This window comes from Argentina silus, assembly GCF_951799395.1.
Source record: "Argentina silus genome assembly, chromosome: Y".
In the NCBI taxonomy this organism is placed as follows: domain Eukaryota; kingdom Metazoa; phylum Chordata; class Actinopteri; order Argentiniformes; family Argentinidae; genus Argentina; species Argentina silus.
The window spans coordinates 207,501-222,500 of record NC_139654.1 but is presented as its reverse complement, the minus strand read 5'-3'; the positions used below and the strand labels follow the sequence as shown (position 1 = coordinate 222,500).

The following is a 15,000-nucleotide window of genomic DNA, read 5'->3' as shown; positions in this document are numbered from 1 at the left end:
TATCTATAACTATATATCTATCTATCTATTTATCTTTCTATCTGTCTATGTATCTACATCTGTATCTATATATCTGTATCTATATATCTCTCTGTCTGTCTGTCTATCTATCTATCTATCTATCTATCTATCTATCTATCTATATAACTGTATATCTATATCTATATCTTTATCTATCTATCTATCTAACTTTCTATCTATCTATCTATCTATCTATCTATCTATCTATCTATCTATCTATCTATCTATATATATATATATATATATATTTATCTATATCTGTCTATATCTATTTATATCTATTTATATCTATTTATATATCTATCTATATCTATATATTTACTTTTATTATTATTTTTATTTATTTATTGTTTTATTATTATTATTTTGAATATATATATAATGTATTTATTTTTATTATAAAAATAGTTTTATAATATTTGTGTTTTTGTGTATAATAATAATAATAATAATAATAATAATAAATAATAAATAATAATAAAACATTTGTATGTATACATTTATATTTTATATATGTGTAATATATTATTTTATAATAATTATATATATTTAAATATATGACTCCAGATACTGCATGTTTGTAATAATAATAAAAATAATAATAATAATAATAATAATAATAATAATAAAAATAATAACAATAAAAAACGTTATATATTATACAATATAATATTAATAATTATAGTAATAATAATAATAATAATAATAATATATATTTGACATATAATTTTCTTTGATAGTTTTCTAAATGTTTTATATACATTAAATATATTAAGTATATTAATATTAATAATAATAATAATAATAATAATAATAGTAACAATAATAATACTAATAGTAGAACTATATTTATATTTTTAATATGAATTGTACATCGTTAAATAATTAAGTATATTAATAATAATGATAATAATGATAATAATGATAATAATGATAATAATAATAATAATAATAATAATAATAATAATAATAATATATAAACCTTTTTTAGAACTTTTTTTATATATACATTGGGGGAAATAATTATTTGATCCCCTGCTGATTTTGTTAGTTTGCCCGATTACAATGAAATGAGCGGTCTATAATTTTTATGGTAGTTTTATTTTAACAAATAGAGACAGAATATCAACAAAGAAGTCCAGAAAAAACACATTATATGAAGTTATAAATTAATTTGCATTTGATCGCGGTCACAGAGACACACACACACATGGACAGACAGACACACACACACAGAAAGAGAGAGACACACACATACACACACACACTCAGAAAGAGACACACACAATAATAATATCACTAATATTAATAATAAAATGGATAATAATATCAATATTAATAATAATAATAAAAATAATTATAATTATAATTATAATAACTATAACAATAACATTAAAAATAATGATATGTCTACTAATAATAATAATAATATTAACAATAATAATATTAATATTAATAACAGGTATTTGCCGAGGCTCACCGGGTGTATGGGGAGCTCATGAGATACTCCCAGGAGTTCAAGGCCGAGAGGAAGCATGTGAGTGACGCTAACGCTACATGCTACGTGCTACATGCTATGTGCTACATAATACATGGTACATTCTTCATCATTTGTGCTATATGCTATGTGTTACACGCTACATGCTATGTGCTACATAATACATGGAACATTCTTCTATGCTACACGCTACGTGCTACGTCGTTCATGCTATGTGCTATATGCTACTTGCTACATGCCACATAATCCATGTGTCTGTGTGTGTGTGTGTCTGTGTGTGTGTGTGTGTGTCCCTCTCTTTCTGTGTGTGTGTGTGTGTCTGTGTGTGTGTGTCTCTGTGTGTGTGTGTGTGTGTGTGTCACACTGCTACTGTATGAATTAGCTACAGTCCCAATGCTACTGTATGAACTACCTACAGTCAATCACACTGCTACTGTATGAACTAGCTACAGTCAATCACACTGATACTGTATGAACTAGCTACAGTCAATCACACTGCTACTGTATGAACTAGATACAGTCAATCACACTGCTACTGTATGAACTAGATACAGTCAATCACACTGCTACTGTATGAACTAGATACAGTCAATCACACTGCTACTGTATGAACTAGCTACAGTCAATCACACTGATACTGTATGAACTAGCTACAGTCAATCACACTGCTACTGTATGAACTAGATACAGTCAATCACACTGATACTGTATGAACTAGCTACAGTCAATCACACTGCTACTGTATGAACTAGATACAGTCAATCACACTGCTACTGTATGAACTAGATACAGTCAATCACACTGCTACTGTATGAACTAGCTACAGTCAACCACACTGCTACTGTATGAACTAGATACAGTCAATCACACAGTCTAAAGCCTGATTGAAATGCTTAGTTTACACTTCACTACCCATAAGGCCTGTTGTAGTTTAGTCTTCACTACCCATAAGGCCTGTTGTAGTTTAGACTTCACTACCCATAAGGCCTGTTGTAGTTTAGACTTCACTACCCATATGGCCTGTTGTAGTTTAGACTTCACTACCCATAAGGCCTGTTGTAGTTTAGACTTCACTACCCATAAGGCCTGTTGTAGTTTAGACTTCACTACCCATAAGGCCTGTTGTAGTTTAGACTTCACTACCCATAAGGCCTGCTGTAGTTTAGATTAGATTCAACTTTATTGTCATTGTGCAGAGTACAAGTACAGAGACAACGAAATGCAGTTAGCAGAAAAGTGCAGTGTGAACAGTATATACAGGTAGTTCAGTATATGAGCAGTATAGTAGTGCAGGATAGTATAAGTAGTGCAGTGTCAGCAGTATATGAATTAGCAGTAGCATTATAAGCAGAATAAATAAAATGCAGTATGAACAGTGTAAGCAGCATATGAGCTGTATGAGCAATGCAGTATAAGCAGTATACATGTATGAACAGTAACATTAGAGTAAATAGCAGAATAAATATTAGATTAGATTCAACTTTATTGTCATTGTGCAGAGTACAAGTACAGAGACAACGAAATGCAGTTAGCGTCTAACCAGAAGTGCAAAATAGCAGAAAGTGCAATGAACAGTATTTACAGGTAGTGCAATATATGATCAGTATTAGTGCAATATGGAACGCCGTATGAACAGTATAAACAGGTATGTACAGTACGTACAGTGTATTAACAGTAGTATTAAAAGAAAAACCTAAGGATATGTGCATTATGACCACGTCTTGTTCACATCGATGCACAAACCTCCACCTCTGGTCTGACCCGGAGTCCCCCCCCCCCCCGCTGTTCTGTCTGCTCGGAGGACGTAGCGCCCTGCTGGCTCGGTAGCGTTGTCGGGTCCCTCGCTGTTGGGCCAGGTTTCCGTGAGAACTGCAGCCGCAGTTCATCCATCTTGTCTCATCCAGGGAAGGAACATCGGTGAGGAGAAAAGACGAGGTAGTGAGAGTCGATGTGGATGTTATCTTGAGCCGAGCTCTCAGCCCACCTCGGCTCCCTCGGCTGGGTTTTCCATCCCGGTCGGTGTAGCGGAGTCAGCTGGTCCCGCTGTTCTGCTCTAATCTCAGGGTATTGCGTCGATAAAAGATGTCTGGAATGCCGGAGCCGATGTCCAGAAGTTGTCGTCGGCTGTACGATATGGACGCTAAACTGTTTTTAGCGAGAATACTTGAAATAAACAAGCAAATAGCCACTAATTCGCAAACTCTGGAGAGACAGCGGGCTTCGCGATGCATGCACGCCGCCATCTTGGTAACGTTGCATTCATAGCCGGTGGAGTATGCTAAATGCTAATGTTGTATTCATATCCAATAAAGTAGGCTACATGCTAATATTACAGTGATATCCAGTGGTATCACTGTATCAGTGATACCACTGCATTCCCCGTATCAGATGATGAAGACACATGTTAATTCAATTGATTTGCGTATGAAATATCAAACCCAATGATGAACAACAACCTTTCAATCAAAAGTGAATCAATCAAAAGTGAGTGACGCGCGTGGACTTGAATGTACAAAAGAAACAACAGGTGACAGGTCAATAATCAACCACCAAAAATGCTTTTTTTCAAAGCGTACACATCACGTTTGATGTCAACAACAAAGGAGATGAGTAAAAAAACAAAAAACACACAGTCAAGTTCCTTCATTTGAATATGATGAAGATGATGATGATGATGATGATGATGATGATGATGATGATGATACCTGCGTTCATATCAATAAGGTATTTGTGAACCAAACAACCGCGTGACCTCATGATGACTCTACACGTCAGAGAGGCGTGTGTCTTGTTCCATGTGATGTATTTCTATCTGAAGGCAGCCCCGTGCGGGACCACGGACAGCTCCTCTGTGTGTGTGTGTGTGTGTGTGTGTGTGTGTGTGTGTCTGTGTGTGTGTGTCTGTGTGTGTGAGAGAGGGGGAAAGGGGTCAGGGGTCATCGTCATTCAGGGGGTCAAAGGTCATCGTCATTCAGGGGTCAAAGGTCATTGTCATTCAGGGGTCAAAGGTCATTGTCATTCAGGGGTCAAAGGTCATTCTCATTCTCCCTCCCTCCCTCCCTCCCTCCCTCCCTGAGGGGCGGGGCAGGGGTCATAGGTCATCCTCCCTCCCTCCCTCCCTCATTCTCCCTCCCTCCCTCCCTCCCTCCCTCCCTCCCCCCTCTTCCTCCCTGAGGGGCGGGGCAGGGGTCACAGGTTTTCCCTCCCTCTATCCCTCCCTCCCTCCCTCCCTCCCTCCCTCCCTCCCAGTGCCATGGGGGGGGGCAAAAAAGAGTCACCCTAAAGGGTAGCATAGTGCCCACCCCCCCCCCCCCTCCGTCCCCCACCATGGCGATCGGTAGTGGAATCGTTTAATGATGAGACGGCGTAACTGGGGGAGTCAAGACGGCCGCCCGTCGGAGCCCCCCCGCTCAATCCCTGTCCGCCCGTTGTCGGATTCGAACCGGCCCCCCTTCCGCTCTCGGGGGGTCCGTCTCATCCCCTCGCACCACCGATCCGCTCACGACCCACGGCTGAAAAAGATCAACAAAGTGGCCGCCCTCGAGCGGGGGAGTCGGTCGCCCCGTCGGAGGTTTTTCTAGAACGAGATTCAAATCCGCACGCGCACTCATCGGGGTCTCCAAATGAGAGGCGCGCGCGCTCGACCTCCTCCGGACAGAGAGGGACTTCAAAAACTTCGGGGGCGGAGGCGGGGTTCGAACCCGCAGCCTTCCGCTCACGGGGTCCCCGTGGGTACCGCTAGACCGGCCGGTCGGCACAGCTCGGTTAAAAACACATCCGACTAAGGATGTGAAACAACATTCCGGCCGGTTGAATGACTAATAGCGATGGAAAAAGAAGATTTTGGAAAATACCTCTAAAAAGCAAAACATATGTCAAAATTCTCAAGAAAAGATGTCTTTAACACAATCGAATGACAAATCAATTCCTATCAAAATAAGGAAACAACCGATCAAATACAATTATGAACAACCTTTCAATCAAAAGAAAAAGGAGTCAAGCGCAGAGTGAGTGCCACACGCAAAGCACGACACGACACAATTTGTACATTTAAATGTACAAAACCAATAACAGGTGACATAAATAATCCCCCCAAAAGACTTCAAAAATGTCCGGGGCGGAGGCGGGGTTCGAACCGGCAGCCTTCCGCTCACGGGGTCCCCGCGGGTACCGTTACACCGGCCGGTCAGGCGTGTCGGAATTCAGATCAAATCCAATTATGAACAACAGCAGCAACAACAACAACAACAACAACTTCTGAATCAAAAGTTGAATGATTACCAAAGATAAATGTTCATTCTGAATGAGATGATTCAAAAAAGCTAGTAATTCAATATCAGACTATGACTCTTAGCGGTAGGTTTTTAAGCATTATCATGAAAACATTCAATCGCTTGCCTTTTGACTTCAATCTGAATCTGGTCGACACACAGTCCGGTCAGAGCGTTTCGTTCGTTTATTGAAGGAGAAGACAAACAACGTGTTACTTGTAGCTATTTTATTGATATGTCAAAATGTCAAAATGACAAAAGGAGTCAAGCGCAGAGTGCCACACGCAAAGCACGACACGCGTGGACTTAAATGTACAAAACCAATAACAGGTGACATAAATAATCCCCCCGAAAGACTTCAAAAATGTCCGGGGCGGAGGCGGGGTTCGAACCGGCAGCCTTCCGCTCACGGGGTCCCCGCGGGTACCGTTACACCGGCCGGTCAGACGTGTGATTCAACTACTAGTGATTCAACTACTAGTGATGATTCAACTACTAGTGATTCAACTACTAGTGATTCGACTACTAGTGATGATTCAACTACTAGTGATTCAACTACTAGTGATGATTCAACTACTAGTGATTCAACTACTAGTGATTCAACTACTAGTGATTCAACTACTAGTGATGATTCAACTACTACTGATGATTCAACTACTAGTGATGATTAAACTACTAGTGATTAAACTACTAGTGATTAAACTACTAGTGATGATTCAACTACTAGTGATTCAACTACTAGTGATGATTCAACTACTAGTGATTCAACTACTAGTGATGATTCAACTACTAGTGATTCAACTGCTAATGATTCAACTACTAGTGATTCAACTACTAGTGATTCAACTACGAGTGATGATTAAACTACTAGTGATTCAACTACTAGTGATTCAACTACTAGTGATGATTCAACTACTAGTGATGATTCAACTACTAGTGATTCAACTACTAGTGATGATTCAACTGCTAGTGATGATTCAACTACTAGTGATTCAACTACTAGTGATTCAACTACTACTGATGATTCAACTACTAGTGATTCAACTACTAGTGATTCAACTGCTAGTGATGATTCAACTACTAGTGATTCAACTACTAGTGATTCGACTACTAGTGATTCAACTACTAGTGATTCAACTACTAGTGATTCAACTACTGTCTCCCGGCAGTCAGGCCCTGTACAGGTGCCCCGGACCAACCCTCTGTCTAACAGGTATGGACCTCAGCCTGCAGGGTCTTACCCTGTAAGCTACTTCCTAACAGGTCCTGTGTAGGTTGGTGTGGATTAGACTCACTCCGCTGTTAACAGTCTACGTCCCATAGTTCCTCCATTGACTTCCTTTACCCACTTCAGTTGAACTGAAAACTCCCCCGAAAACCATACACAGAAGTGGGTAACCTCTATGGTTAACGACTGCTCTAATCTTATATGAGTGCAAGTTGGTGTGGTTGCGGAAAGGTGTTTATCGGTAAGTATAATTTACCCAAAGGAGGTAATGATGGGCTAGATATAACCATTCAGATCCTATGATGAAATATGCACAGTAATCTATAACCTTTTATGTCACCAGGAGGAGGTAAAAATACTTTTGATGAATGGAATAGTTCAATAAAAATAACATTTTTAAAAATTGAGTTTAGAAAACTGTTACTTTAAATGCAGGTTAGATTGTTTAATAATGGATTAAAGCATTACAGCATAGCTAAGTTATCATAAAAATGGGTTACAGACAGAGTATTCAAATATAAAAATGATGAAAATATAAAAATGATCAAAATTAGAAAATAATAAAATCTCTACCTCTATCTCTCCTCAGCCTAATCTACTTGTCTGTGAAATTTAGAGAAGTCCCAGTTCCTCTCCGTCGAGTGAAGCCGGTTCCTCTTTCCGCCACGGCTGTGGTAAAGAGCCGGTGTTATGCTCCCCTGGCTGAGGGACCCCTGGCTGAATCAGTCCCTCCCCTGGCGGAGGGACTCTGATTCCCGCAGAGTGTCTCAGCTTTGCCCCCTGAAACTGCTCTACCGGTCTCAGCTTTTCCTCTAAGTCCGTTCTTCCTCAAAGAAAGGTCCGCCAGGTCCTCTGTTGCAATCCAGTGGCGAGTCCGTTAGTCAGGATTTGATCAGAGTGTGAACTCCGGCCACGGAGAACTTCTCGGGCACCAGACTATGAGAGCTCCAGTTCCACCCCGGGGTGAGGTATCCAACACGCTCCGTCCTGCTCCGGTTCTTCAGGTTTTAACGCTCCTCAGCGGGGAATGACCGCTGCGCTGCTCCGGGGAGCTCTTTTTATACTCTGCTTTTGATCCAAAACTCCTCCCATATGACATAATCTCTGTTTACTAACAGACCCAAGATTCCTCACATGTGACATCTTCTTTGTCTACAAACAGAGCGGTGTTTAACCCTTTGAGCGATTAGCTAGAACCGTGGCTAAGCTAAGCTAGTAGCTAAGTAGCTTCCTTCTAAAGTAAATAAGGAAGTGCTTTTGGGGAAGTCCTTTTAAGGAACTTTCTCTGTCCCTCAACTCTCAGTGTTACAAAACCTCATCAACATCAATACAATACATCCAAACAGTAATACAGTATAGTAATCACACATATCAATAGATCAAAACCAATAAATCACTCTATACTTCACATTGTTACACTTAATCATTGTTATCATTCTCATACTTGATTATGGACACAGTAGTACTTTTTGTTGGGGATTCCCACCACCTGACATACTTCACCCCGAAGGCCCTATATAATATCCCCTTATATGCAATAATAAAACTCTGTATCATCAAAATAAACGTCAGTAATATAGTATCATACATCAGTAATCATCCCTGAGTAAGATTCACGCAATCAAACATTGGTATTCTTCTATTCTTAGTACTTTCATTGGTAGCATGCCGTCATCACAATGAGGCCTAAGCAGACATGTTGACACGGGGTCATACACTCACACTCTAGTTCCTCTTAAGCAGTTATGCAGTCACACATATTTGAATCAACTTATCATTCATAAGAAGTTATGCAGTCACACCTATTTGAATCAACTTATCATTCATAAGAAGTTATGCAGTCACACCTATTTGAATCAACTTATCATTCATAAGCAGTTATGCAGTCGCACCTATTTGAATCAACTTATCATTCATAAGCAGTTATGCAGTTGCACCTATTTGAATCAACTTATCATTCATAAGCAGTTATGCAGTTGCACCTATTTGAGGGATAGATGGAAGATAAAATGTGTTTCAGGAACATCCTCAGCCGCGGTGTCCCTCGTCAGGTTGGGCCCCCGGCTGCTAAGCTTTTTCTCTTTCTCTTGCCGTGTCGTGGTGATTCACCAAGGTTGCTCTCAAACCTCGGGCCGATCCTGCCGTGCTTAACTGGGGAACGTTGGGAATGGTGTTCAGGCCGGGGAAAGGCCGTACTAGACTCACCCTGGGTGACACAACTCAAACACCCAATTTAACAAACTCTTATATACACACACACACACAGCAGAAGGAACAACATGTACGTTGGATAGATAGACACGTGAAGGAATCTATGGAAAGTGAATTACAGAACATGTCCATGTTGTACTGACAGAGAAGGAGAGCTGTCTTCACATCCACTCCCTGCTATCTTACACACAGCAACGTGATCCAGCATCACAACTCAAACAGCCAATCTAACCAACTCTTATATACATACAGACACTCTCTCCTGTGTTATTCTCAGAGTTCATCATCAGTCTGATTTGATCATCTAATCATTCATCTGGATTGTCAGATGCATTTCCATCAAAAAAACTAAAAAACATGTAAGCTTCTATTTTTTGTCACTCTATTGCAGTCTATTTTACTATCAGATGCATTTTATTTAATATAACATAATATTATATATATATATATATATATATATATATATATATATATATATATATATATATGTATATATATAGTAAAAAATAATATAACTACACACAACAATCCTACACACTACACACTACACCCTACACCCTACACACTGGGAGAGGGAACATCTGTACATCCAACATCTCAGTGAAAACACACCACTATCCAACTGCATCATGTTCTGATACATCATGTTTGAGCCTTTGGTGTTCAGTGTGATCTCCCTTAGACTAGTTAACACAGGGTCACTGAACCGCGCTTGTACCAAAACCTAAACCCTGGGTAGAGGGGCTCAGTGAATATGGAGTGGAATGTGTGCAGGAGGGTCCGTGTGTCAGAGGAGACGCTGTAGAAGGACAGAGTGCCGGCCGGCCAGTCCAGATACACTCCTACTCTGTGGGAGCCAGAGGAGGGGACAGGTATGTCAGTCCTCTTATTATTGTGCCAGGCGGAGTAACTGTCATCAGAGCACCACAGACTCCAGGACTTGTCATTGTATCCCAACACACAGTCATAACCATCTCCTCTCCTGCTGATTCCTTTATATGTCACTCCTATATCAGCCCCTTCCCCACTACACTCTACCTCCCAGTAACAGCGCCCAGTCAGACCCTCTCTACACAGCACCTGTGACCAGCCCTCAAATCTCTCTGGGTGATCAGGATACGGCTGCTTCTCTCTCCCCAGTGTCACCTTTCTGTTCTCCTCAGACAGAGAGAGGAGTCTGTGTGCTGTGTTTGGGTCCAGTGTGAGCTCACAGGCATCTGGGAGAAGAGCAGAGGGAGGGAGGGAGGGAGGGAGAAAGAGAGAGAGAGGGAGAGAGAGAGGAAAGAGAGGGAGGGAGAGAGGGAGAGAGGGGGGAAAGAGAGAGAGAGAGAGAGGAGAGGGGGGGGAGAGAGAGGGGGACGGAGGAAGAGAAAGAGAGAGAGAGATGGAGGGAGAAAAAAGAAAGAGAGAGAGAGAGGAGGAAGAGAGAGAGAGAGAAGGAAGAGAGAGGGGGATTGAGGAAGAAAAAGAGAGAGTGATGGAGGGAGAGAGAGAGAGAGAGAGGAGAGAGAGAGAGGGAGAGAGAGATAGAAAGAAGGAACAGAGAGGGGGACAGAGGAAGAGAAAGAGAGAGATGGATGGAGGGAGGGAGAGAGAGAGAGAGGGAGAGAGAGAGAGAGGAGAGAGAAAGAGAGAGAAAGAGAGAGAGAGGGGAGGGAGAGAAAGAGAGGGGGGACAGAGAGGGGGACGGAGGAAGAGAAAGAGAGAGAGGGATGGAGGGAGAGAGAGACAGAGAGAGAAAAAGAGAGAGAGAGAGGGGAGAGAAAGAGAGAGAGAGATAGGGAGAAGGAACAGAGAGAGGGATGGAGGGAGAGAGAGAGGGAGAGAGAGGAGAGAGTGAGAGACAAAAGGAACAGAGAGGGGGACACAGAAAGAAAAAGAGAGAGAGGGATGGAGGGAGAGAGAGAGAGAGGGAGAGAGAGGAGAGAGAAAGAGAGAGGGAGAGAGAGAGGGGAGAGATAGAGAGAAGGAACAGAGAGGGGGACAGAGGAAGAGAAAGAGAGAGAGGGATGGAGGGAGAGAGAGAGGGAGAGGGGAGGGAGAGAGAGAGAGAGAGGGGGACAGAGAGGGGGACGAAGGAAGAGAAAGAAAGAGAGGGATGGAGGGAGAGAGAGACAGAGAGAGAGAGAGAGAGGGAGAAGGAACAGAGAGGGGGATGGAGGAAGAGAAAGAGAGAGAGGGATGGAGAGAGAGAGAGAGAGAGAAAGAGAGAGACAGAGAGAGAGAGAGAGAGAGAGAGAGGAGAGAGATAGAGAGACAGAGAAGGAATAGAGAGGGGGACGGAGGAACAGAAAGGGAGAGAGAGAGGGAGAGTCAGATACGTAGGCTGTCTTTGATGAGTCTCTCCCTCTCCTAGAGATCTCTAGTTGTGTCTCAGGGTTTGTGGAGAGGATCAATGGAGGGAGGGAGGGAGGGAGGGATAGAGGGAGAGAGGGAGGGATAGAGGGAGGTAGGGAGGGAGAGGAGAGAGGAACGGAGAGAGGGAGGGAGGGAGAGAGAAAGAGAGAGAAAGACTGTCAGCTACTTCAGGAGAAACACACTTACATTGGAAGAACTGGTCCTGGGCTCTGGTCTTGGGCTCTGGTGGCAGGAAAACATCCACTTCATTCACTACAGACAGGAGGGAGGGAGGGAGGGAGGGAGGGAGGGAGAGAGGTAGAAAGAGGGAGGGAGGGGGGAGGTAGGGGTAGAGGGAGGGAGAAAGGGAGGAGAGGGAGGGAGGGGGAAATAGGGAGAGAGGGAGGGAGGGAGAGGAGGGAGGAAGGGCGAGAGGAAGAGAGAGGAGGGAGAGAGGGAGATGGAGGGAGAGGAGGGAGGGAGGGAGAAAGAGGGAGGGATAGAGTTAGGGAGAGGAGAGAGGGAGGGAGGGAGGGATAGAGGGAGGGGGGGAGAGAGGGAGAGGATGGAGGGGGGGAGGGAGAGAGAGGGGGGCAGGGAGAGGAGGGATAGAGGGAGGGAGAGAGATGGGATGGATAGAGGAGGGAGGGAGAGAGAGGAGGAAGGGAGGGAGGGTGGGAGAGGAGGGAGGGAGGGAGAGAAGGATGGAGAAAGTGGGAAGGAGAGGATAGAGGGAGAGAGGGAGGGATGGAGAGGAGGGAGGGAGGCAGGGAGAGAGGGAAGAATAGAGGGAGGGAGGGAAGGTGGGAGAGGAGGGAGGGAGTGAGAGAGGGATGGAGAAAGTGGGAGGGAGAGGATAGAGGGAGGGAGGGAGGGAGGCAGGGAGAGAGGGAAGGATAGAGAGAGGGAGAGGATAGAGGGAGGGATAGAGGGAGGGAGGAAGGTATAGAGGAAAGGAGGGAGAGAGGGAGGGATATAGGGAGGGAGAGAGAGGAGGGAGAGAGAGAGGGATAGAGGGAGGGAGGAGGGAGGGGGAGAAGCAGAGAGGCAGAGATGGAGGGACAGGAGAGAGAGAGGGAGGGAGAGAGGGGGTGAGGGAGAGAGGGAGGGGGGAGAGAGACGAGGGAAGGAGGAAGAGAGGGAGAGGAGGGATTGAGGGAGGGAAGGAGGGAGAGATAGAGGGATTGATAGTGGGAGGGATGGAGTGTAAGAGGGAGAGAGAGGAGGGAGAGAGAGGGAGGGAGAGAGAGGAAGGAGGGAGGGAGGGAGAGGGGGAGGGAGGGAGAGGGGGAGGGAGAAAGAGGGAGTGATCGAGGTAGGGAGAGAGGGAGGGATAGAGGGAGGGAAGTAGGGAGCGAAGGAGAGAGAGGAGGGAAGGAGGCAGAGAGAGAGGGATAGAGGGAGGGAGAGCGTGAGGGAGACAGGTGGGGGAGGTAGGGAGGGAGAGGATGGAGGGAGAGAGGTAGGGAGAGTAGTAGAGAGAGGCACGGAGGGAGAGCAAGAGGAGGGAGGGAGGCAGGAAAGGGAGGAGAGGGGAGTGAAAGAAAGAAAGAAAGATAAAGATTGTGACAGAGAGAGAGAGAGAGTGAGGGAGGGTGAGAAGGAGGGAGAGAGAGAGGGAAGGAGGGAGAAAGAGGGATGGAGAGAAGAAGGGAGATAGGGTGGGAGGGAGGAAGGGAGTGATAGAGGGAGGGAAAGAGGGTGGGATAGAGGGAGGGAGGGAGGGAGAGAGGGAGGGAGAGAGGGATGGAGAGAGGGAGAGAGAGAAGGGAGGGAGGCAGAGAGGGAGGGAGAGGAGGGAGAAAGGGAGGGAGAGAGAGGGGGGAGGGAGGGAGGGAGGGAGAGGATGGAGGGAGAGAGGGAGGCAGAGTAGTAGAGAGAGGTAGGGAGGGAGGAAGAGAGATGGGATGGAGAGAGGAGGGAGGGAGAGAGAGGCACGGAGGGAGAGAGAGGCACGGAGGGAGAGCAAGAGGAGGGAGGGAGGCAGGAAAGGGAGGGGAGTGAAAGAAAGAGAGAGAAAGATTGTGACAGAGAGAGAGAGAGAGAGAGAGTGTGAGGGAGGGTGAGAGGGAGGGAGAAAGAGGGATGGAGAGAGGGATGAAGATAGGGAGAGAGAGGCACAGAGGGAGAGCAAGAAGAGGGAGGGAGGGAGGGAGGGAGGAAAGGGGTGGGAGTGAAAGAAAGAGAGAGAGATTGTGACAGAGAGAGAGAGAGAGAGAGAGGGAGGGAGGGTGAGGACGAGAGAGAGAGAGCGAGTAAAGGAGGGAAAGAGGGAGGTAGAGTTAGGGAGAGAGGGAGAGAGTGTGGGAGGTAGAGGGAGAGAGAGAAAAAACAGAGAAAGAGGGAAAGAGAGAGAGAGAGAGAGATTGGATGGGGAGGGGGGGAGAGAGAGAGACAGAGAGAGAGAGAGAGAGAGAGAGACAGAGACATGTATCAGTCAAGGGTTGTAAACATGGACAGGTCCCACATTGTTCTGATGGGGGGGGAAAGAGAAGGCCTCACTTTGCAGGTTAACCCTTTGGGGACCAGGGGTATTTTCTCCATTTTTACATACATTTAAAGCAGGTCTGCCATGAATTAGAAGCTGCTGGAACACAGGTGTCAGTGTCCACAGTCAAGCATGTTTTACATCGCAATGGGCTGAGAGGCTGCCGTGCAAGAAGGAAGCCGTTGTTCCAGAAGCGACACCTTAAGGCTTGACTGAAGTTTGCTGCTGATCACATGGACAAAGAAAAGGCCTTCTGGAGGAAAGTTCTGTGGTCAGATGAAACAAAAATTTAGCTATTTGGCCACAATGACCAGAAATATGTTTGGAGGAGAGAAGGTGAGGCCTTTCACCCCAAGAACACCATACCTACCGTCAAGCATGGTGGTGGTAGTATTACGCTCTGGGCCTGTTTTGCTGCCAGTGGAACTGGTGCTTTACAGAAAGTAAAGGGAATAATGAAGAAGGAGGATTACCTCCAAATTCTTCAGGAAAACCTAAAGCCAGAAGGTTGCTTCTTGGACATAGTTGGGTGTTCAAACAGGACAATGACCCCAAACACACATCAAACGTGGTAAAGGAATGGATAAATCAGGCTAGAATTAAGGTCTTAGAATGGCCTTCACAAATCCTGACTTAAACCCCAGTGAGAACATGTGGAGTGTGCTGAAGAAACAAGTCCGTGTCAGAAAGCCATAAATTTAGTTGAACTGCAGGGATTCTGTCAAGAGGAGTGGTCAAAGATTAAACCAGAAGCTTGCCAGGAGCTTGTGGATGGCTACCAAAAGCATCTAATTGAGGTGAAAATGGCCAAGGGACATTTAACCAAATATTAGCATTGCTTTATGTATTTTTGACCTAGCAGATTGTCACATTTTTAGAAGACACATAATAAATTCATAAAAGAACCAAACTTCATAAATGTTTTTTGTGACAAAGAAGTATGTGC

At 44.4% G+C, this 15,000-nt stretch overlaps 2 protein-coding genes across 2 annotated transcripts in view; both read right to left on the bottom strand.

The window, feature by feature from the left end:
* Positions 1 to 15,000, bottom strand: part of LOC310823685 (uncharacterized protein) — a 131,859-nt gene that overhangs the window by 29,488 nt on the left and 87,371 nt on the right.
* LOC310823586 (E3 ubiquitin/ISG15 ligase TRIM25-like) overlaps positions 14,895 to 15,000 on the bottom strand; it is a gene marked incomplete at both ends in the record, with an annotated part of 4,453 nt that continues 4,347 nt past the window's right edge. The window contains one exon of the mRNA XM_083696473.1: positions 14,895 to 14,909. Within this exon, the coding sequence (XP_083552599.1) occupies positions 14,895 to 14,909 (15 nt within the window). The remainder of the gene's footprint in view (positions 14,910 to 15,000) is intronic.